Below are 25,145 nucleotides of genomic sequence, written 5' to 3' on the forward strand. Positions count from 1 at the left end.
TTCAAGTTCTTCGTCAAAGAATCCCTCAGAAATAAGTTTTGATTTTACGTATGTCTTGCATCTAAAAATATACCCAAGGCACAGTTAAAAGTGTTCAATCATACTGTATAATTCCGCACGTCCCGATGTGCTTTAAATTGCATCTGAAATATATATAATATATGGGGAAATATATGTGAACCATAACGCGACGAGTTGACAATTATTTTAGGTATGCCCGTTTGCGTGAAGACGGAACCCGGTCGAAAAAATGGCCACGAGAGGGGCACGAGTCGCTATTCGGCTTGTCCCGGAATAACACTAGTTGGTCACGAATGCGTTGGGCCACTGCGTTTATCTGCGTTGCCCAGCTACATCTATGGGGAACAACTTACCAGACACACCCGTCTAAAAAATAAGGTCCTCCAATCATCAAGTTTGCGATTTATCGCGCAGCTATCTTATATTTGCTGATTATGTATAGTTCTGTTGTCAGATATGATATATGGTTTGCAAAACAAGTAGTAACGTTCTTGAACAATATTGTAATAAGTTGGTTGGTTGGTTGGTTTGTTATTTAACGCCGCACTCAGCAATATTCGAGCTATATGACGGCGGTCTGTAAATAATCGAGTCTGGACCAGACAATCCAGTGATTAATATCATGAGCATCGATCCAAGCAATTGGGATCGATGACATGCATCAACCAAGTCAGCGAGCCTGACCACCCGATCCCGTTAGTCGCCTTTTACGACAAGCATAGTCACCTTTTACGGCAAGCATGGGTTGCTGAAGACCTATTCTACCCCGGAATCTTCTCGGGTCTATTGTAATAAGTACAAATTGTCTATTTATATGGATGAAACGAAAACAGAAGCTTTCAGAAATGATGTTTTGACTCCAAAATACGAAATATGGTACTACTATAGTGTTCAGATGCAATGTCTTTCATCTTATAAATATTTAGGGGTTATGTTTTCTAAACGATTGACTTGGTGTAAACATGTCAACATGCGTGGATCGATGTTCATGATGTCAATCACTGGATTGTCTGGTCCAGACTCGATTATTTACAGAATATTGCTGAGTGCGGCGTTAAACAACAAACAAACAAATACATTCAGTATTCTTACGTCTTCTAAACGGGACTGTGCTAACAGAAAACTTCGCATACTTTATATTTCATGCAAAGAAACCACCTACGTCAGCAATTGCTTCTTTTGTAACTGCAACTTCAATTTTCAATATATTTACTGTTATTTTATCTGCGTCACTCGTTTAACCATGTTGTATTGTGTGGTGGACCAAATACTGTACCAAATACTGTTGGACCATTGAAATACCGAAATAAAGAACTGAGGTAACCGACGCAGTCGTCACCACTCGCCCCTTTCCGTAACCTGCAAGAAGACTCGACCCCCTATCGATGTATGTTATGTGCGAAAATACGACAAACCAATCAGAATGCGCGTATGATTTCAAGTTCTTCGTCAGAGAATCCCTCAGAAATAAGTTTTGATTTTACGTATGTCTTGCATCTAAAAATATACCCAAGGCACAGTTAAATGTGTTCAATCATACTGTATAATTCCGCATGTCCCGATGTGCTTTAAATTGCATCTGAAATATATATAATATATGGGGAAATATATGTGAACCATAACGCGACGAGTTGACAATTATTTTAGGTATGCCCGTTTGCGCTAAGACGGAACCCGGTCGCAAAAAATGGCCACGAGGGGGCCACGAGTCGCTATTTGGCTTGTCCCGGAATAACACAAGTTGGTCACGAATGGTGACCGACGAGACACGAGGATTTAATTTTGAGAATATCATTTCACGAGGGACAGATAACACGCGAGGTAGTAATCTATGTATAAGCCTTGGCTCATTGGTGCATAGGCAGGTAATCCTTTCGGAAGTACCTCGCGCGAAAAATGCACTCCTTCGAATATTTTTTATGCAAGGAACTTACGGATTATCTGCCGATGCACCAAAACGAAATTTAGGTGACATTAATATTTGCGACTATACGTTGATATAAAATCCCAAAGCTATGGTACACTCCGCAAACAACAATAGAACACTTGTCATAATCAGCATGAGGTGAAATGGGGTTTAACGTCGCGTCCAAGATTATTGCACTTATATAGCGACGTGCATTACGTGTATGTGTTTGTGTGTGTGTGTGTGTTTGTGTGTGTGCGCGCTTGTACTAGTCCGGACTGATGCCGATGTATAGTGCTAGCTCACTGAGATACCATGCCGCAGTTTAACATGAATACCTCACTCAGACACAGTATACTGACTCCGAGCCGACCAGTCCTTGTTTTAGCCCCTTAATGCCGAGCACCAGACAGGGTAACAACAAGTACCATTTTTAACGCATTTTGGTATGACGCGGCCGGGGATCGAACCCCGTACCTTCCCCTCTCCGGGCGGACGCTCTACCACTAGACCACGGAGGCGGTCTCTTAATCAGCATAAAGCAAAACGTTATGCTCAGTGCGTATAACTGAAAACAACATCCCCGATACCCTTGTCCCTATGCATGTGGTCAATATAGCCCAACCGTCATTTATTTCAAAAATATGTGCGTGTCCCCTTGTTTCCTCAAAAGTCCCCAATTCTTCGAAAGGTAGGGGACATTGGGCCCCACATTTCCAGTTTCTGAAATGAGCACTGGTGCTCTAATGTAAAACTAACCAATGCGATATACATGTAGACGCAATGCAGGTGTAGTCAAGGATTAAAGACAACAGCGTACAATCAGTTACAAATAAGACAGTTTAATAAATGTACATCTCAATGAGTGACATCAGTGTTTGTCGGAGTTACAGTGCTCTAACGGTTCCAGCCTCAAAGCCTTGTATCGAACCATTCCTCAAATGTTGAAGAAATTGACATGTTTCTTTGAATATCACACATTTAAACAGTTGCACTTGAAGATGAAGATGCTGATCACATCGTGTTGAGAACGGGATGTCTGACCGAAGGTATAAGGCGAGAATGACTATGGCGCGACGCCTTCGTGGAAGTGTTCTGTGGTGAAACATCAAGGAAGTTTAGAGGGGTGCTTGGGGATGAAGGGACTCGGACGGGGCTGGGGGAGCGTGACCTTGGGGGAGACGCATACTGCTTCCCACGGCTGGGGACAGGGGGAGCATGTGAAGATGGTACCCCAGTGGACAGAGTTGTTGGCAGGTGCGCGGAGTTGTTGTATGCTGTTGTATGTGACTTTCGGGGTGAAGATGGGCTGAATTCTATTGCGTGGTAAATATGTTCCGATGAATCATTTGATTGGACATCCGGGGACATATCTCCCTCGTTCTGGGGAACATCATATTGATGATCATCGTCTTCGAAATCTGAGCCCCACGTGAGGTCATCGTTGTCAGGGAGAAGACGTTCAGCCACATCCCTGCCTTCGTCATCTGAAACTCAAATCCATCATAAAGGACCTTGCAACCCACCCTATATACTGCTGAAGTGTTCTATTCCAATCTCCTTGAAATCAGATCTTAGTTTTCGCTACCGTGGCGAACGGACGTATGGCAAGCCGTTTTCACATTTATTACAGAATTACAGATATCTTCAATTGTTTTAAAGATATCTTGAAATGAATTGAAGATATCTTGAATGGAATTGAAGATATCTTGAATGGAATTGAAGATATCCTAAATGCAGATAACTGTCGATATCTGCAATAAAATATAAGATATCTTCAGTTGTTTTAAAGATATCTTGAAATGAATTGAAGATATATTGAATGGAATTGAAGATATCTTGAAAAGAATTGCTGATATCTTAAATTTGATTATTGATATCAAAATATGAGTTAAAGATATCAAAATGTCATGTTTTGCTATGATGTCATTAATTCAATTCCTGATATCTTGAAACTAAATACGGATATTAATAATTAATTATTGATATCTTCAATTGTTGCCATTATTAAAGAATTTACATTAATAATGTCACTTAAATAAGATAACTGATATCAATAATTGATATAAAGATATCATCAAAAGTATTAATGATGTCTTTAATTGGATGTTTGATATCCGTAACGGGCAGAATTAATGAAATCTTGAATTGAATTAAAGATATCTCTAATTGAATTAAAGATATCTCTAATTGAATTAACGATATCTGCAATGCATTTGTGGATATGTATGACTTATTTCAAGATATCTTGAATTGAATTTAAGATATCTTGAATTTATTTCTAATATATTTATGTACTGTAGGATGGTAATTGTTTAATGATATCTTAAATACATTTAGAGATATCACAAACTAATTTCTTGATATCACCGTAACATTTTAAGATATCTTCAATTATTTTTTGATATCTTAAAAACATTATTGATATCTTTAAATAAAATACAGATATCTTTAAAACAATTGAAGATATCTGTAATTCCGTAATAAATGTGAAAACGGCTTGCCATACGAACGCTTGCACCAATAGGCTACCCCACCACTATGCCCGATGGTACGCTTAATCCTCTTTAGATATTATATAAAGGGCCATTGGATGCAGGACCCATGAAGATTCCGGGGTAGAATTGGTCTTCAGCAACCCATGCTTGCCGTAAAAGGTGACTATGCTTGTCGTAAAAGGCGACTAACGGCATCGGGTGGTCAGGCTCGCTGACTTGGTTGATGCATGTCATCGATCCCAATTGCTTGGATCGATGCTCATGATATTAATCACTGGATTATTTACAGACCGCCGTCATATAGCTGGAATATTGCTGAGTGCGGCGTTAAACAACCAACCAACCAACCAACCAACCATTGGATGCAGTGCGGGTCAAATAAACTGTTCTTACCAGCAGAGGTTTTGCACCAGAAAATATATCCTGTAGCTGGGCCGAACAGATCGCCATTTTCATAAGCTGTAGTCATGGATGTCTGAACGATTCGTGTCAGTATAACAGCAACACCCTGCATCATAGAAATCACAAATAAAAAAAAGGGGAAAAATAAAATATATCACAGCCATATCACAGCGGGAAAGAAATGTGACCAAGAATGGACTTCACTTGCAAATATCCACATGGAAATCGAACTAGCGCTTATTACGAAGCTATACGGTAGTTAATGGGTCCAGGGCATTCATCATAACTGAATGGATAATCGAGGCTGACTAACTCACCGGTCCTTCGTGAATCAAATAGATGCAAGGACAATATATTGGCTATATAGCGTAAAGGCTATGTTGAATAATATATGTAGCAGTACCAAAAGCCAACGTGTAAAGAGATATAGTTGCTCTTGGGTCCCAATCTCATTACAATCAGGTCTTAGTTCTCGTTAGACAGTCGCTTGAATGCAAGTTGGTTGCGAGACCAAAGATCTGCTATTAATGAGTGAGGCGGATACGATCGAGGTGAGGTGAAATGGGGTTTAACGTCGCGTCCAAGATTATTGCACTTATATAGCGACGTGCATTACGTGTGTGTGTGTGTGTGTGTGTGTGTGTGGCTGCTTGTACTAGTCCGGACTGATGCCGATTTATAGTGCTAGCCGACTGAGTCACCATGCCGCAGTTAAACATGAATACCCCCCTCAGACACAGTATACTGACTGCGAGCCGACCAGTCCTTGTTTTAGCCCCTTAATGCCGAGCACCAGACAGGGTAACAACAAGTACCATCTTTTAACATCTTTTTGTATGACGCGACCGGGGATTGAACCACGGAGGCGGTCACGATCGATAGATACGGGATAGAATAGACATCCACCGATAACAAGATAACAAAACGTTTAGGAATGTGGGATGTGTGCTTGTGATTTTGTTTATTTCAACACTTGCATGTTTTCGACTTACAACAACGCTAAATGTGTCCATAAACATAAGATTTAAAAGTGTTGAAAAATAACTAATTCTTGGTATTCTGATGACGTCAACCTACAGTTACAGAGTGAGTGAGTGAGTATGGTTTTACGCCGCTTTTAGCAATATTCCAGCAATATCACGGCGGGGGACACCAGAAATGGGCTTCACACATTGTACCCATGTCGGGAATCGAACCCGGGTCTTCGGCGTGTCGAGCGATGGCTCTAGCCACTAGGCTACCCGACCGCCCCGTACAGTAACAGAAGGTTCGTCTAAATGTTGATGGGCGGTCGGGTAGCCTAGTGGTTAAAGCGTTCGCTCTTCACGCCGAACACCCGGGTTCGATTCCCGACATGGATACAATGTGTGAAGCCCATTTCTGGTGTCCCCCGCCGTGATATTGCTGGAATATTGCTAAAAGCGGCGTAAAACCATACTCACTCACTCACTCAGTCACTCTAAACGTTGATAAACTTCCAAGGCAGGCTATATCAATTATCCCCGGGGCGTTCTGGTGTATTGCCTGGGATCTGGTGAATACATTTCAACTGTTATAATTATAACTATGCTTTACAATTAACGTTTTATAAACTTGCCTCTTGGTGTGAACACAATTGTTTTTATTGATTGGTTTAAAGTCACAATTTTGTTTAAAATGACTCCAGCTAGTCCATGCGTGTTTTCTCTCTTGCACGCTTTGAGCGAATTCACTGTATAGTTTCACTATAAGGTATGACGATGTTTTCTTATTTTTCTGTTATTTCTTGCATTTAGTCGGTTCATACGTTGGGTAAAAAACGCCTCCTCGGTTTTGGTTGAAAATGTAAACCTTAACCTCGGGAAAAGCTTTACATATACTCAACAACAAAAGTTCCTGTGACACCAATATTTTAGCGATTTTTTTTAAACAAGTAAAGTTTGGTTTTCAGTATTGTAGTACATGTATGGAATCAAGTCACAAAAACGCAACTGCTACAGAAAAGCATGCATTCCATACAAAAGTTGACTTTTATGCAAGTCCCATGCATTTTACTACCCAAGAATGGGTATACAAACATGTGCGTTAACGGGATTCCATATGCATTGTTTAGCCTCGTGCTGACAACAACCACTCAGAAGAACAACAAAATTACGCATTACTTCAACATTACGAAATGCCACGCCTGTCCGAAAATGAGCGTCTGCGAGCTATTGGTATGCTTGAAGCAGGATCGAGTCAACGTGATGTTGCAAGACAATTTAACGTCCACAGAAACACTATTTGGTGTTTAGGGCAACGTTGGCAACAGACGAATGCAGTCAGAGACCATCCTCGGTGTGGCAGGCCACGCGTAACCAATAATCGACACGACAACTGGATTCGAACAACACACCTACGAAATCGATTCCAGAAAGCAACAGTGACTGCAAGAAGCATCCCTGGCCTTCAACGAATATCTTCACAAACCGTACGTCGTCGCCTCAGATGTCCCATTTTGACAGGAAACCACCGTCAAGCATGTCTACAGTGGTGCAGACAGCGTCTACGCTGGACGGCCATGTAGTGGGAGGAAGTTCTATTCACTGACGAGTCTCGTTTTCACCTCAGCCACAGCGATGGACGGATTCGAGTGTACCGACGTCGAGCTGAACGTTACGTCAATCATTGTGTCATGGAAGAAGATCGGTTCGGGGGCGACAGCAAGACAGAGGACCCGTTTGATAGTGGTAGAGGGAAATCTCAATGGACAGCGCTACCGCGACGAGATCATCGGCCCTGTTGTTCTACCGTTTTTGCGTCGTCATGGCCCATGCATTACCTTTCAACATGACAACGCCCGACCTCATATTGCTCGACTTGTTCAGGATTCTCTTCAACAAAACAACGTGAATGTCATCCCCTGGCCGGCTCGCTCCCCTGATCTCTCACCAATCGAGCACATGTGGGATGAGACGGATCGGCGCCTTCGACGTCAACCACGTGATCCACAGACACTCCAGGAACTTCGAAACATGCTCCAGCAGATATGGACAGATATCCCACAGGACTTTGTGCGACGCCTGGTCCGTTACATGAGACGAAGATGTGTTGCTTGCATCGCAACCAGAGGTGGACACACACGCTATTGATTTGTAAATTGACATTTTGGCATGTTCGTGGGTTGTTGTTTTTTATGAAATCACGCATTTTCTGAAGTCAGTATGGCAAATTAAACCATTTGAACACTTACGGGAGTCTTTTATCTGTTTCAGATTTGGTAAAAAACATAACTTGCATTAAATCTTATTCAATGTCACAGGAACTTTTGTTGTTCAGTATATGTACTTAGTCATGTAAGAAGCCCAAAACGTGCAAGTGGCAGAAAAAGAAAATGATAACGTTCATATCAATATTTTAAAGTTTTCGCAAGTTTAAAATTTGACATTTCAATTGTGTCCAATTTGGCTCCAGTCCCTTATTCTACCACGTACCTGCAGGAGCGAAATACACACGATGAGAGCACCCACATCCGTGAGCAACCCCCACCCATAGAACTTGTCCAGGGCGGGACGACATCCCGTGTTGTGTAGTGTCGTCGACATTCGGAAATCGTAGTCATGGTGAAGTTTGTTGTCGTGGATGCCGTGGTTGATACAGGGACGTGGTGACGCGGGATTACAACAGCTGTAGGGCACGTCGTCGTTGATGTTGTTTGCAACAGCACTGGGGTGTTAAAGGGAAGCGGTTTAGCTCAGAACGTCAAGCTCTCCTATATACATGTACTAGGGGATGGGGTTAGCCCAGTCGTCTAAGGTGCCGCAATTCTCTGTGCCGATCTTGGGTTCGAATCGCGCCCATTCTCGTTTGAAGTAAGTAACGTATCGTGTATCCAAGTGATTGCGCTAGACATATTTTCATCACACATAGTTTAAACTGCTGTTAAAGTGTACAAAAAGTGTAAAATATACTGATTCTTTTTGTTAAATCTGACCTGAGAAATATATGATCAATAGTGAGTGAGTGAGTTGGGTTTAACGCCGCTTTTAACAGTATTCCAGTTATATCGAGGCGTGTCAGCTTCATGTGGGAGGAAAGTCCGAAGTGATGCAGGTCTAAGACGTTTACCACTTCGGTGAAACCCACGAGCACGGGTATGGTGCTGACAAACCCAGAAACATAATCGGGGCAAACCGGGATTCAAACCCACAAGCATAGGTTTCTTGCGCGCCCAAGGGACGCAACTCTGCACAGCGAATTGCGGCGGCTAAGACGACTGGGCCATCCGTTCCCCTTGCCGGACCTTAATCTGTATAAGGAATTTAATTTGTATTTATTGGTCAGTTAAACTGTTACCTAGGACACGTTATGTAAATTGTTCCACGTGTACGTAAAATTTAGATTTCATTTCAAGAACACGATCATAAGGCTAGGCAAACACATGCGTTTTGTTGTGATACTTTTCCTTCATATAACCTTACCTTTTAGCAGCTAGGTAGTCACTATGTATCCAGGAAACGGCAAACCAGTCTGTGTACTTATCGTTTCCACAACACTCGAACTCAATCTGCACAATGTCCATCTCTTGTTTCAAGACGGGATCCGATTTGTATTCTTTCATTGCTGTGGATATGCCCTTTCGTAATGAATCGCTTAGATGGGTAATTTGTACAAAACACATAATCCCTGCTGCGAAAATCGCCAGACAGAGCACAAGGCCTATTATAACTGTAGGGAACAAAAATTTAATGACGCCCTCCCTCTTCTTCCTTCTCCTGCTCAAAAACACCACCGCCCCACAAAAGGAATTGTGAAACACGCACAAAAATCCTATAGTAATTATACATGAAGGTAAAACTGTTGCATCTAAATCCTTAATCAAGCGAGCTTTTGTCTGAACAGCAACTTGAATGTAGGCCCCGGCACCTAGCAGCATGAGCGAAGGAATAATGCAAATCAGGCTGAGAATGGATGACACCAAGGTAATCTTCAACCGTGTCTCTTCCGAAATGTCTGTTAGAAAATTTGCCATACCGTTTCATTTTCAGCAGCCGCTTATTAGCGTGTCAAATACAGATTGAAAAATAATCCATCTTTCGAAACTGTCGACTATAAAAACATGGCGATTAACGTTGTCATATAGATTGGTAATATGACGTCATTAATGTGATGACGTCATTGTCTTAGTTTATTGTGTATGACGTCATCGGTGAACATGTTCGTTCTATTTGTAGAACACCCGCTGTACAATACTAATCCCTAAAATGTAGGAGAGGTGTTTCTTTTGTACTTTTATATATATCGATAAAATGTTCAGTAGTCTTTACCAAATTAACCGTTTATCGTGGAACTGATATACTATAGGTCGAATTATTATCAGTCACCACGTGAAAATGAATGAAAAATATAAAAAAATTACCGCCTCCAATCGATAGCAAAATGTTAAGAATAATTTCAAACCTGGAATCGAACTTGTCTAACTAAGCTGCTGACAGAGAATAAATATGCACTACCATCCACCTCGTATTCTAACAGGATTTACTTCCCTTGCCATAACATCTTGAACGCAGAAGTCCACTTTAGTTTATGGTGACATGGCGCTGTTGTGGTTAACGGTGGTGGTTTTACAGTTATGTTTTACACTGCAGGACAATCAGTTCTGCGAAATCGCCAATGTCCAGATTGAACATGAAGATGGAACCAGACAGGTCTTTGAATTAAAACGAATCGAGCCGATTAAAGGCGCTCCTTGCCTCGTATGTGGGAATAAGGCAAGCAACAGAGAATGGGAAACAACTCCGCTTACGTTCAACATCGTGTTGACGCCCGGTGAAGTCGTCGCCGAGTGTGGTGCGTGTTGTTACAGTTTAAAAATAGTATTAATTTAACGCCAGTTGTCAAGCATATGCAATTCAATTAAGCCATGAGGAATATCATCCAAATCAGTCACGTACAGTTGTGTTATCGAGTGGACTGACACGAGTGACCGGTCGGTCGGTCGACCGCAATATACACCCACTTGTATTGATCAGCTGTTGGTGAATATGTAGCCTAGATCTGTTTGATATGTGGGAGTAGTTGTCATTTTATTGTGATACATTGTAAACTTTTGTTTCATTATTTATTAATGCATCTGTAACAGTATTCATGATTTAATCACTGTCAGTGTATATGAATTTTGACTTATGGATGTATTTTGAATGTATATATCCAAATATTTATTTGTGTTCTGGTCACAAATGTGTTAGAAATATATACATATAATTGTTTTCATTACGAAAATGACTAAATTAATTCCACTTTTGTGTACTTTGATTTCAAAATAATTCTGCCGTGCTGTGAGTGAATTATTAGTCTGTCTTACAGACCCTGATACAAATATATCAACTACAGCCCATGCAAGTCTATAATGTTTGGCAAGTCTAGATTACTGCAGTATCTGAAAATGAAGAGAATCACTGGGCTCCTTTTTTATTATATTTTTATTAAGATAACTGAACAACTTTTTTCTGTACGATATGTTCATTTTAGAGACTATATGTTAGTCTAAGTGAATTATGTGTGAACATAAATTCTAACTGGAATTTAACATATGTTTCTATCTTGTGCTGTGATATCCTTATTAATATCTTTCATGATTTAACATTTCCTAACAGAGACAGGCAAACACAATCTCCCAGCTGGGCTTTGTACCTCTCAGCATATGAACGAAGTTTGCAATAAAGATGATCCGTCCTCATGTCCAGAGGATCCCCAGGTTAGCATGCTTTCTCAGTATTAGCCATGTAGTGGCATGGATATAGTCTAGCATTTCTCTGAGCATATCGCCATTTTTTTCATTTAATTTTTTAAATATTCCAAGTTCAAAGTTGACTGTGCAAATAACTTTGGATTGTGTGAAACTATGAGCAAATGCGCATACCGTATTCGATGTTTGCTAATATATTGGCTAGTGAACAATCCCAATTAGCACCCCTTCCAATTGATCAATGTTCACAAGACTTGTACAATATGCACTCGTGTGTTATATGCACCCTTAATTATGGGCAATTAAATTCTAGAAAAATATATCTGTTGTACATAAACATTTCAGGCTGTCAGCATAAACCACAAAATTTATCTTTCAACTGTTTTTTTCACCAAAATAATATTCTAATAAGAGCCCCCTATTTCTAATTTTGAGAGCGTCCTGGGCGCTTATTACATTGAATACGGTATTTCTGTTCGTGGGCAAAACCTCACTAGATATCTGTTATAATGCGACGACATGGAATTAAAACAGAGGAAATAAAAATTTCCCATTGACCAACCGTACCAGTCATCGCCATCATCTAAACAGCACATGCCACGTGATCACACAGACCGCTTCAGATATACAAGTAACATTTTCTATTTTCTCTGGTATTGCGCTCAATTTTTATATTCATTACAATTAGAAAGAAATGCTTTTATCAATTTGTTATCTGCAAACTGACACACCAATATTGCCCAAATTCGATTTACACATGTTTATCCTCAACACTATGTACTATGAATTTCACTATATATATATATATATATATATATATATATATATATATATATATATATACAGGGTTACCGTATTTGACGTAATAAACGCCCAGGGCGCTCTCAAAATTAGAAATAGGGGGCTCTTATTAAAATAGTATTTTGGTGAAAAAAACAGAGTTGAAAGATCGTAAATTTCGTGGTTTATGCTGACAGCCTGAAATGTTTATGAAGGACAGATATATTTTTCGAGGATTTAATTACCAATAATTAAGGATGCATATAACACACGAGTGCGTATGATACACGAATAAATAAGTCTTACATTGATCAATCGGAAGGGGTGCTCACTGAGATTGTTCACTATCCAATATAATTAGAGTGGGGCGCTTATTACGTCCAATACAGTATGCATTTTTGTAAAAATAGCTCAAAGAGGTTTTAGAATTGTAATTTGGAGAAGAAATAACAGACATAGAAAGTTACAACAGAACTGAAATTGCATCATCGTGTTTTTTTATTTTTCTGTATGCGTGAATAAGTCATGTGACACCTCGCACATGTCTCTTCTAAAGTTATATTTAAGCAAGGTGATTATATGCTTTATTTTTTAATATTTCTTTACAAGAGTAAGTTTTGTGCATCATTTTTGGTTGAATATTTCTCTCTTCTGATGAAATCGAGCAAAAGTAAAACAAGATGCCATCATGTGCGCGCTATGATGAAGAAGATGATACTTTGAATTAAATCCGCTAAGTCATTAAGTTTGACAACCAGATCCATTTACTGAACGATTTGGCAACATATACCGTATTTGATGTAATAAGCGCCTAGGGCGCTCTCAAAATTAGAAATTGGGGCTCTTATTAGAATAACATTTTGGTGGGGAAAAAAAACAGAGTTGAAAGATCATAAATTTCTTGGTTTATTCTGACAGCCTGAAATGATACAAAAGAAAAGTCTGTGCGTACAGATATATTTTTCCAGAATTTAATTCCCCATAATTAAGGGTGCATATAATACACGAGTGTGTATTATACACAATTAAATAAGTCTTGTGTACATTGATCAATCGGAAGGGGTGCTAATTGGGCTTGTTAACTAGCCAATATATTAGCAAATATCGCCGGGGGTTATTAGAGCGGGGCGCTTATTAAGTCGAATACGGTAAGTCAAATTGAGAAACATAAGTTTTATTAATGTTTGCTTGTATGACATGTCAGCAAAAATAAGTGTAAAATTGGATTAATTTTTTTCCAGTTTTGAAGAATGTAGTGGATTCATGATCCAACAAATGCAAATATAGTGGCTTAAGTGAAAATTGAAATTCGAACTTCTGCAAATGTAGCGGCCATAAAATGTAGCAGCCTATGATGGGATTCAGACCCCAGGGCCCCGTTCCACAAAGTGATCTTAGCGCTAAGTCGATCGTAACTCCCATTCTTTAACACTCACTTACTACAGTCGTAGTGCTAAGATCGCTTTGTGGAACAGGGCCCTGGTCTGAGGTCGGACGCCTTGTCGACATGACCAAAGCGGTTAACCCCATGAGCAAACTGACAAGGTAAGGATGTCATCTGTGGGATGACTCCACGCCCAGTTACACTCGCAAAGAAAAACCAGTAGCAGTTCTATTTTTGTGGTGGCGGTGATCTTGTCTTCCATTGAAATAACATCTTAGAGGGACATTTTGGAACTGTTAGTTGTTGACAGGATTATCTTGTATGTTTGATTGAAAAAACACTGAAATACATTTATGATAACTTACATAATCATTTCAATGATTTTTCTTACAGATTTTAGCAAACAGTATAGTTGAACAAGGTCTTGTTCCCATGGCAACCGGAGATTCTGATATTGACCAAAAGATTGGTAAGATGATTTGTCAAGTCATTTAATGTAAACATGGTAATAAAAGGATGTTTTACCTAAGACCAAATTATTAAAAATACCTGGTATTAATAGTTTGGCAGTATGCAGATATATATACCATATACAGTATAACACTGTTGGACCCGTGAAGATCCGGGGTAGAATAGATCTGCAGTAGCCCATGCTTGCCGTAAAAGGCGACTATGCTTGTCGTAAGAGGCGACTAACAAGATCGGGTGGTCAGGCTTGCTGACTTGGTTGATGCCTGCCGTCGTATCCCAATTGCGTGGATCGATGCTCATGATGTCAATCACTGGATTGTCTGGTCCAGATTTTATTATTCACAGACTGCCGTCATATATCTGGAATATTGCTGAGTGCTGCGTTAAACAACAAACAAACAAAAAAACACTGTTGTCAAACTTTGATGTTTTAAATGCATGGTTATTTCAAAGTTAAAGCTTGGTCCCTGCATATTTCTTTCTTTATTCATCAACACAACGGTGTTTGACTACATGTGTAAATTTGTGGCATCATCATGTGATCATAATAACTTCCGGAGCCCCCTTCCACAATGCAATCATAGCACTACTGCTGCCACAAGTCTGTGTTAAAGTATGTGAGTAACGATCGTCTTAGCTCTACAACTGTCGTAAGTCTGTGTTAAAGTATGGGAGTTACGATCGTCTTAGCTCTACAACTGTCGTAAGTCTGTGTTAAAGTGTGGGAGTTACGATCGTCTAAGCTCTACAACTGTCGTAAGTCTGTGTTAAAGTATGGGAGTTACGATCGTCTTAGCTCTACAACTGTCGTAAGTCTATGTTAAAGTATGGGAGTGACGATCGTCTTAGCTCTCCAACTGTCGTAAGTCTGTGTTAAAGTATGGGAGTTTCGATCGTCTTAGCTCTACAACTGTCGTAAGTCTGTGTTAAAGTATGGGAGTTTCGATCGTCTTAGCTCTACAACTGTTGTAAGTCTATGTTAAAGTATGGGATTTATGATAGTCTTAGTTCTACAACTGTCGTAAGTGTGTGTTAAAGTATGGGATTTGCGATCATTTTAGCACTACAACTGTCGTAAGTCTATGTTAAAGTATGGGAATTACGATCGTCTTAGCTCTACAACTGTCGTAAGTCTGTGTTAAAGTATGGCAGTTAGGATCGTCTTAGCTCTACAACTGTTGTAAGTCTGTGTTTAAGTATGGGATCTATGATAGTCTTAACTCTACAACTGTCGTAAGTGTGTGTATAAGTATGGGAATTACGATCATCTTAGCTCTACAACTGTTGTAAGTCTGTGTTAAAGTATGGGAATTACGATCATCTTAGCTCTACAACTGTCGTAAGTCTATGTTAAAGTATGGGAATTACGATCATCTTAGCTCTACAACTGTCGTAAGTCTGTGTTAAAGTATGGCAGTTAGGATCGTCTTAGCTCTACAACTGTCGTAAGTCTATGTTAATGTATGGGAATTACGATCGTCTTAGCTCTACAACTGTCGTAAGTCTGTGTTTAAGTATGGGATCTATGATAGTCTTAACTCTACAACTGTCCTAAGTCTGTGTTAAAGTATGGGAATTACGATCGTCTTAGCTCTACAACTGTCGTAAGTCTGTGTTAAAGTATGGCAGTTAGGATCGTCTTAGCTCTACAACTGTCGTAAGTCTGTGTTAAAGTATGGGATTTGCGATCATTTTAGCACTTCAACTGTCGTAAGTCTATGTTAAAGTATGGGAGTTATTATCATATTAGCTCTACAACTGTCGTAAGTCTATGTTAAAGTAAGGGAGTTATGATCATCTTAGCACAACAACTGTTGTAAGTCTGTGTTAAAGTATGGGAGTTATGATCATGTTCATGATGTTAGCTCTACAACTGTCGTAAGTCTATGTTAAAGTATGGCAGTTACGATCGTCTTAGCTCTACAACTATTGTTATGTTCACCATATCGCTAAGATCACATTGTGGAATGAGGCCCTGCAAGGTAATATTGATCAAATAATGTGTTATTTTTCCTGTGGAATGTATTATTTACATGAATGACAGATCCAGTTCCTCATTGTCAAGATGTATGCCTTCATATCAGTCTTATCAACATGAGATCTTTCTACTCAGATTTGTTTCCTCCCTGCCTTTAGATCACAAAATCCATAGGCTGTCATGTCAGGAAAACCTATTAAAGCAAACTTTGACCATCCCATAAAAAAGAAAGATGAATTTTCTGGTTATAGTCCCCACTCGTCTTCCTGAGGCAAGAGAGTTAACTGACTATAAAAGTCCAGTTTCCACCCTTGCCGAACCAGGCCATCTTCCCGAGGCAAGAGAGTTAACTGACTATAAAAGTCCAGTTTCCACCCTTGCCGAACCAGGCCATCTTCCCGAGGCAAGAGAGTTAACTGACTATAAAAGTCCAGTTTCCACCCTTGCCGAACCAGGCCATCTTCCTGAGGCAAGAGAGTTATCTGACTATAAAAGTCCAGTTTCCACCCTTGCCGAACCAGGCCATCTTCCCGAGGCAAGAGAGTTAACTGACTATAAAAGTCCAGTTTCCACCCTTGCCGAACCAGGCCATCTTCCCGAGGCAAGAGAGTTAACTGACTATAAAAGTCCAGTTTCCACCCTTGCCGAACCAGGCCATCTTCCTGAGGCAAGAGAGTTATCTGACTATAAAAGTCCAGTTTCCACCCTTGCCGAACCAGGCCATCTTCCCGAGGCAAGAGAGTTATCTGACTATAAAAGTCCAGTTTCCACCCTTGCCGAACCAGGCCATCTTCCTGAGGCAAGAGAGTTATCTGACTATAAAAGTCCAGTTTCCACCCTTGCCGAACCAGGCCATCTCCCCGAGGCAAGTGAGTTAACTGACTATAAAAGTCCAGTTTCCACCCTTGCCGAACCAGGCCATCTTCCCGAGGCAAGAGAGTTAACTGACTATAAAAGTCCAGTTTCCACCCTTGCCGAACCAGGCCATGTTCCCAAGGCAAGAGAGTTATCTGACTATAAAAGTCCAGTTTCCACCCTTGCCGAACCAGGCCATGTTCCCAAGGCAAGAGAGTTAACTGACTATAAAAGTCCAGTTTCCACCCTTGCCGAACCAGGCCATCTTCCTGAGGCAAGAGAGTTATCTGACTATAAAAGTCCAGTTTCCACCCTTGCCAAACTAGGCTGGTATTATGGAGTTACATTTTGGCTGGACTAACGAGTCTATGCATAGTCCAATCAAAATCGAAATCAGGTTCGTAAAGTCTCATGCAGATTTCGGTCGACTGCAGGATTTGCAAAGCATGTGCACCGCCAACTCGTTGTCAACAGATATTTTCTAAATCTTTTCATGTTTTTAATCAAGGTGCTCAGATTATTTGATGCACTTCGCGATATAGATCTTGACTATCGATCAGATCGTCTTGACTGGGCGCCACCGTTTTGTTTGAAGCAAATGCAAGTGATACGAGAGGTTGAATCTGATTGGTCAATAGGAGAGGCATAGAAAGGACACAACTCGTAATAGCCACTGGTGGCGCTACGATCGAGCCCAGGAATTCCAGCCTAGTTTGGCAAGGGTGGGAACTGGACTTTTAAAGTCAGTTAACTCTCTTGCCTCGGGAAGATGGTCCCCACTTGGAACTGCCCATTATCATTCATTTTCAAGAATCAGAATCAGATGAGCTGCTCCAAATGTTTTGCTGACTCTTACCATATTTAGAATAATCCACACGGAGAGGTTGATTTGAAGCTGACCTGACATTGTAAACGATTAATGTTTTCGGTTCAAAACGTTTCTGGAAGAAATAATATTCATATGGGAAAATATTCCAATGTTTTTAAGATACTTGCTGTGGACGTAATATCTTTGTCAAGAATTTCAACTGGATATTTTTACCTAGGATGTTACTTTCTCCTGGAAAGAATCTCCAGGGGGAATAAATACCCTATTACATCATGAGAACACGGAGGGCTTGTCAGATCTACATTCAGATTCGTCTTCATATGCTAGTGTTGTATATGCATGTGCTGCTTGTATTGATCACACTATGAATGACTTTGTATTGTAGCGCTGGCAGTGGTCTTGGTTAATTTGGGATCACATGACCTCGCCATTCAAAAGTTTACAAAAATACTTCAGGTGAGTGTTCTGTTAATCATTCCATCATCCATTAGATGTCAGATTTATCTTCATCTTTCAGGCTGCCTTGAAAAGGCTCTTAATAGAGCCGTCGAGCCTTTAGAAGACCTTAAAATTATATGTGTCTTGAAAAGGCTGTTAATATAAATAAATAAATAAAAAAATTAGATATTTTTAAAAATAAAAAAAATAAAAAAATATGTAATTGTTGTTATTATTATTAAAACTGTGTGATGACATCATGTAGTAAATGATAGTTCATAACAAGAAAAAACAATGTGTGATTACGGAATGAAATATTGAGTTATTGTTTCCCTACATATTTTTCGAAGCACTTTAAATGAATTATCAAAAGTGTATGTAAACATTTCAAAATATTTTCAGGTCAAGCCAAGAACTGTTGCTGCATTCTATGGCCGAGGAGTGGCCTATGCAAGGAAAGGCTTAAATGTAGGTTGCCATCAATGATACAAAGCTAAGGCATTTTTGTCACTGTCTTCACTACATCCAGTATAATGGGGGAATTTGGAGTAACATCGTGGTTAAAATGCTAGTCATATTGAATCCTCGAAGTTGATTGTACATATGAATGGATGGCTGGAATATTGCTATTAGCATCTACACTGGCTTCGGCAGCGTTCCCGTTTACCGGTAATTACCAGTTTTTTAAACAGTAAAATTAGGCTTGGACCGGTTATTCATGTGACTGCCAGTCCCTGTGGACCGGCAAATAAAGTACCTTTTAAATCTTTGTTTTTGAACAAAACATTGGTGATATTCAAGTCGGCTTGTCTGTTACCATCAGGGTTTCCCCGTGTCTATTAATAGGTTAAATATCCATTTGTAGTGACTTGTCTCGAAATATATAAAAAAAGAAGAGAAAATTGTGACTGAAGTTTGTGTGGATGGCGTATAGATCTAACTAAGTTACTTCAGAGATGACATCTTTGCACTGAACATGATGTTGCAAGAATTAAAACCAAATAATTTCCATACGTTTTTTTATTTGTTGAAAGTTGGGACTGGCAAAAATTAGGGGGGACTGGTAATTTTTAGAGTTGCCAGTACACAAGGACTGGCAGTTTCAATAGCCAGCGGGAACACTGATCCGGTTGAGTCAAGGATCATGTACAAAATGCTGTCTTTGACTTACAAGTGTGTCAACAACCAGGCTCCAGCTTATCCCTCCACTCTGCTCCAGCTTCATAATCCACCAAGAACTCTTCCATCAGCAAATCAACACCTGTTCCTCAGTATAGACTTTCCAGCTATGGACTAAAGACTTTCGGTGTGGCTGCCCCATAGTTATGGAATGATCTTCCACTTGAGATTAGACTTTCCTCAACATTTCAGACATTCAAAGCAAAACTAAAGACACATTTGTTAACAAAAGCTTTCCAGAGTGACATTTGAATGTAGCGCTTTGTGCATGAATTCTACATGGAGGCTAGCGCATTATAAGGGGCACATTATTATTATTATTTAATTTTTTTAAATTATTATTATTATTATTATTATTATTATTATTATTATTATTATTATTATTATAGTCGTGTAAGACCCTACTCAGTCACTATCTCTGTACACATGACACATGAGCCTTGTTCTGTCCGCAGGTGCCGGAAAATGCAGTATTAGCTCTGTCTGACTTTACAGAAGCCATTCAGACTGATAAGAAGAGACATGAAGCCTATGAGAGGAGAGCAGAGGTAACACTGGATTCTTTGAAATATTTTAACCCGCAATGTAGTAATTTGTGTAGAATCATCAATAATTTGTATTATGACCCACTCATAAAATCAGTGCTTGAACGAGTAACAGTGGCATTCCAACACTGGCCTTTGTCAAGAGTCATCTTCCTAGGACAAGACTGTCTACGAGCCTTTAGCAAAGTCTTCCCGAGGCCAAAGTATCCACAAGCCTCTATCAAAGTCTTCCTGAGGCAAGAGCATCCACGAGCCTCTATCAAAGTCTTCCCGAGGCCAAAGTGTCCACAAGCCTCTAGCAAAGTCTTCCCGAGGCAAGACTGTCCACAAGCCACTATCAAAGTCTTCCCGAGGCAAGACTGTCGACGAGCCTCTATCAAAGTCTTCCCGAGGCCAAAGTGTCCACGAGCCTCTATCAAAGTCTTCCCGAGGCAAGACTGTCCACGAGCCTCTATTAAAGTCTTCCCGGGGCCTGACTGTCCACGAGCCTCTATTAAAGTCTTCCCGAGGCAAGACTGTCCACGAGCCTCTATCAAAGTCTTCCCGAGGCCAAAGTGTCCACGAGCCTCTATCATAGTCTTCCCGAGGCAAGACTGTCCACGAGCTTCTATCAAAGTCTTCCTGAGGCAAGACTGTCCACGAGCCTCTATCAAAGTCTTCCCGAGGCCAAAGTGTCCACAAGCCTCTAGCAAAGTTAGGGAAGAGCATCCACGAGCCTCTATCAAAGTCTTCCTGAGGCAAGACTGTCCACGAGCCTCTATCAAAGTCTTCCCGAGGCCTGAATGTCCACCAACCTATATCAAAGTCTTCCGAGGCAAAATCTAGTTTTGATATCAGCTTCTGGAAACCCTCGGGAAGATGGTCAAGATTGAAAACCCTACTGTAGGAATGAAAGTATGTCATGTTTGGAACTTGCCAACAATCATTGTCATCACTGGTACTGTGTCAAGACAATTAAACCAGTTACTGGAACACATGGAAAGTCAAGCGAGCCTCCAGTTGTTGTGTAGACATAAAGATAAAATTAAATAAATGATCAATAATATTTACAAATTATATTTATATCAATAACTTTGTATTAAGTTTCAATCTTAAAAAATGGAAAATGAGACAAGTTCATATTTTGATTTTTCTCACAGATGAAGAAAATGACACTTACAAGTTATTTCAAGGGCACCTCTGGTGTAAAAGTTTGGTACTTGTAAGCAATATGCTTTTAAGTTATTTGGAGGACAGAAAAACCTTCTGGTTTCAAACTGATGGCTGCTGTACTACTAAAGAGATGACAGTCTTAATTCTGACCAATTCTCAGTTTGATACACTTCTTTCCAAATATTACTGGATGTAAACAAAGAGGACAGAACCCACAGAGCACTACGAGTTCCATCACTCAATGACCTCAAAGTGTTGAAGCATACTTTTTTCTTTCATTAGCAAGGAACTTCAGATTTGTGTTACAATTTTATTTTACTGCCTACACCGAATTTTGGGTGAAACATTTTGCAAACCAATTAACATAAGATAAAAGGCCTAAGTAATCTGTTGTGTTAATGTCCCCCTGTTGATGACTGAGTGTGTTGCAGGTGTATATCAGCCTCGGACAGTACAACGAAGCACTGGAGGATCTCACAGTGGCCATCAAACACAGGCCTACAGAAAAACTTTATTTTATGAGGGGAGTCATTAACCTTTTACTAGAGGTGAGATAAATATTTCATATTATAGTAATTGCAACACTCAGTATGATGACTCAGTATCTGAGTCTTCTAATATATAACCCACATGGGTAATCCGGATTAGAATTGTATGAGTGAGTGCGTGAGTTGGGTTTAACGCCGCATTTAACAGTATTCCAGTTATATCGCAGCGTGTCAGCTTAATGTGGGAGGAAAGCCCGTGAAAGAAGTGATGCAGGTCTCAGACGTTTACCACCTGGGAGAAACCCACGTGATATAACTAATACTGTTATAAGCAGTGTTAAACCCAACTCTCTCACTACATTGTCTAGTGTTACAGGTTGTCCCCATTTATGTTTCTATGTTGATTGCATCATACCAGTGCATGGGTGGTTAATGTTTAAGACCTGCATCACATCAGGCTTTCCTCCCACATCCAATTGACACACCATGATATAACTGGAACACTGTCAAAAGTCCCTCACTGGATCTAGTGTTACAAATTTGTATGAATTTTTATGAATCCTGTTGATGATTATGAAAAAAGTCTTGTTGGCTGAAAGGAAATGTACATAAGGCTCCACCATCCTAAATATGTTTAAGAGATACCACTCTGACAATCCAACCAAGCTCTGTAAGGCTATACCTGGCTGACATTTTGGTGTGACATTCCAGAATTTTGCGGATGCTGAGACGGATTTTAAACAGAATCTGGAGTCTGAGGGGGACATGTACATAATGTCCTACTTCAACCTGGGTCTGGCCCAGTACTACAGGGGTCGAGTCAGGGTGAGTACTACAGGGGTGAGTCAGGGTGAGTACTACAGGGGTGAGTCAGGGTGAGTGCTACAGGGGTCGAGTCAGGGTGAGTACTACAGGGGTCGAGTCAGGGTGAGTACTTCAGGGGCCGAGTCAGGGTGAGTACTGCAGGAGCCGAGTCAGATTGAGTACTGCAGGAGCCGAGTCAGGGTGAGTACTTCAGGGGTCGAGTCAGGGTGAGTACTACAGGGGCCGAGTCAGGGTGAGTACTGCAGGAGCCGAGTCAGGGTGAGTACTACAGGGACCGAGTTAGGGTGAGTACTACAGGGGGTGAGTCAGTGTGAGTACTACTGGGGGTGAGTCAGGGTGAGTACTACAGGGGGTGAGTACTACAGTGTGAGTACTACAGGGGTGATTACTACAGGGGTGAGTACTACAGGGGCTGATTCAGGGTGAGTACTACAGGGGGTGAATCAGTGTGAGTACTACTGTGGGTGAGTCAGGGTGAGTACTACAGGGGGTGAGTACTACAGTGTGAGTACTACAGGGGGTGATTACTACAGGGGTGAGTCAGGGTGAGTACTACAGGGGCTGATTCAGGGTGAGTACTACAGGGGGTGAGTCAGGGTGAGAACAATGGGATGAGTCAGGTTGAGTACTACAGGGGGTGAGTCAGGGTGAGTACTACAGGGGCTGAGTAGGGATGAGAACTACAGGGGGTGTCAGGGTGAGTACTTCAGGGGGTGAGTAGGGGTGAAAACTACAGGGGTTGAGTACTATAGGGGTGAGTCAGGGTGAGTACTAGAGGGGCCGAGTCAGGGTGAGTACTACAGGGGTCGAGTCAGGGTGAGTACTTCAGGGGTGAGTCAGGGTGAGTACTACAGGGGTGAGTCGGGGTGAGTACTTCAGGGCTGAGTCAGGGTGAGTACTACAGGAGCCTAGTCAGGGTGAGTACTACAGGGGTCGAGTCAGGGTGAGTACTACAGGGGCCGAGTCAGGGTGAGTACTGCAGGAGCCGAGTCAGGGTGAGTACTTCAGGGGTCGAGTCAGGGTGAGTACTGCAGGAGCCGAGTCAGGGTGAGTACTGCAGGAGCCGAGTCAGGGTGAGTACTACAGGGACCGAGTTAGGGTGAGTACTACTGGGGGTGAGTCAGGGTGAGTACTACAGGGGTGATTACTACAGGGGTGAGTCAGGGTGAGTACTACAGGGGCTGATTCAGGGTGAGTACTACAGGGGCTGATTCAGTGTGAGTACTACAGGGGGTGAGTCAGGGTGAGTACTACAGGGGGTGAGTACTACAGGGTGTGAGTACTACAGGGGGTGATTACTACAGGGGTGAGTCAGGGTGAGTACTACAGGGGCTGATTCAGGGTGAGTACTACAAGGGGTGAGTCAGGGTGAGAACAACGGGATGAGTCAGGGTGAGTACTTCAGGGAGTGAGTACTACAGGGCGAGGACTACAGGGGCTGAGTAGGGATGAGAATTACAGGGGGTGTCAGGGTGAGTACTACAGGGGGTGAGTAGGGGTGAAAACTACAGGGGTTGAGTACTACAGGGGTGAGTCAGGGTGAGTACTAGAGGGGCCGAGTCAGGGTGAATACTGCAGGGGCCGAGTCAGGGTGAGTACTACAGGGGGTGAGTCAGGGTGAGTACTACAGGGGTGAGTCAGGGTGAGTAGTACAGGGGGTGAGTACTACAGGGGCTGAGTCAGGGTGAGTACTGCAGGGGTGAGTCAGAGTGAGTACTACAGGGGTGAGTCAGGGTGAGTACTGCAGGGGTGAGTCAGAGTGAGTACTACAGGGGTGAGTCAGGGTGAGTACTACAGGAGCCGAGTCAGGGTTGATGGATCCTTACACAAAGTAATAAACAAGAAATTTTGCGACCTTCTCTACACGTTATCTTCACTCTGCACATTTTCATGACAGAGATAGTATATCATTTCATGGTGCAGTAATTAAAACCCTGTTTGTTCGGACCCTATTAATTTCTGAAATCTTGCTTACATGACATTGGCTGTTTTTTGTGTTCTAAAAATGATGTTTTATTTTCAGAATGCAATAGAAGTATTCAAAGAAATTCTGAAGAAGAAACCCGATCACATAGATGCATGTACAAGTTTAGCACAGGCGTTCAAGTGAGTTCCTGTTTTATATCTTCAGGGGCACAGGTGGCCAAACTCAGCAGCTCAGCAGGAGATCTGGGGCATTAATGTCACAATAACCTCTACTTTCAAGTAGATTATTCTAAATATTACCAGGGGCACGGGTGGCCCAGTCGTCTAAGGCGCCGCGATTCGCTGTGCAGAGTTGTATCCCTTGGGCACCCCAGAAACCTATGATTGTGGGTTCGAATCCCGGTTCGCCCCAATTATGTTTCTAGGTTTGTCAGCACCATTCCCGTGCTCGTGGGTTTCACGGAAGTGGTAAACATCTGAGACCTGCATCACTTCGGGCTTTCCTCCCACATAAGGCTGACACGCCACGATATAACTGGAATACTGTTAGAAGCGGTGTTAAACCAAACTCACTCACTCACTCTAAATATTACCCATCATGAAGATAATTATATGTAATGTGACCTTCACTGAAGCTTTCCTTGGGTTCGGATGACAAAATGTTATCCATTTGTGATCTTATAAAAAAATCGATGATGTCATATCGCATTTCATCTTCTCGAGGCAAGGGTATTAAGTGATTATAAAAGTCCAGTTTCCACC

At 41.3% G+C, this 25,145-nt stretch overlaps 2 protein-coding genes across 6 annotated transcripts in view; one reads left to right on the forward strand and one right to left on the reverse strand.

Annotated features, from left to right (window-relative positions):
- Positions 1–2,748: 2,748 nt before the first annotated feature.
- On the reverse strand, positions 2,749–9,926 carry LOC124151114 (peripherin-2). Its single transcript, XM_046523435.2, has 4 exons — positions 9,267–9,926; positions 8,280–8,511; positions 4,819–4,933; positions 2,749–3,414 (listed from the first exon to the last, which is right to left on the reverse strand). The coding sequence occupies exons 1-4, from the start codon at positions 9,815–9,817 to the stop codon at positions 2,942–2,944; spliced, it is 1,371 nt and encodes a 456-aa protein (XP_046379391.2). The 5' UTR covers positions 9,818–9,926; the 3' UTR covers positions 2,749–2,941.
- Positions 9,927–10,356: 430 nt separating this feature from the next.
- Positions 10,357–25,145, forward strand: part of LOC124151112 (tetratricopeptide repeat protein 13-like) — a 54,376-nt gene continuing 39,587 nt past the window's right edge. For all 5 annotated transcript variants that reach the window (XR_007223199.1, XR_007223198.1, XR_007223200.1 and 2 more), the window contains exons 1-9: positions 10,357–10,635; positions 11,442–11,542; positions 14,091–14,166; positions 18,216–18,286; positions 18,671–18,736; positions 19,903–19,995; positions 21,576–21,692; positions 22,344–22,457; positions 24,481–24,563. Coding sequence is in view for 2 of the 5 variants with exons in the window: in XM_046523432.2 (XP_046379388.1) it covers positions 10,380–10,635; positions 11,442–11,542; positions 14,091–14,166; positions 18,216–18,286; positions 18,671–18,736; positions 19,903–19,995; positions 21,576–21,692; positions 22,344–22,457; positions 24,481–24,563 (977 nt within the window). In the remaining 3 variants the exon portion in view is untranslated. The remainder of the gene's footprint in view (positions 10,636–11,441; positions 11,543–14,090; positions 14,167–18,215; positions 18,287–18,670; positions 18,737–19,902; positions 19,996–21,575; positions 21,693–22,343; positions 22,458–24,480; positions 24,564–25,145) is intronic.

Source organism: Haliotis rufescens, unplaced genomic scaffold, assembly GCF_023055435.1.
Source record: "Haliotis rufescens isolate VD_foot unplaced genomic scaffold, xgHalRufe1.0.p SCAF_3, whole genome shotgun sequence".
Lineage (NCBI taxonomy): Eukaryota > Metazoa > Mollusca > Gastropoda > Lepetellida > Haliotidae > Haliotis > Haliotis rufescens.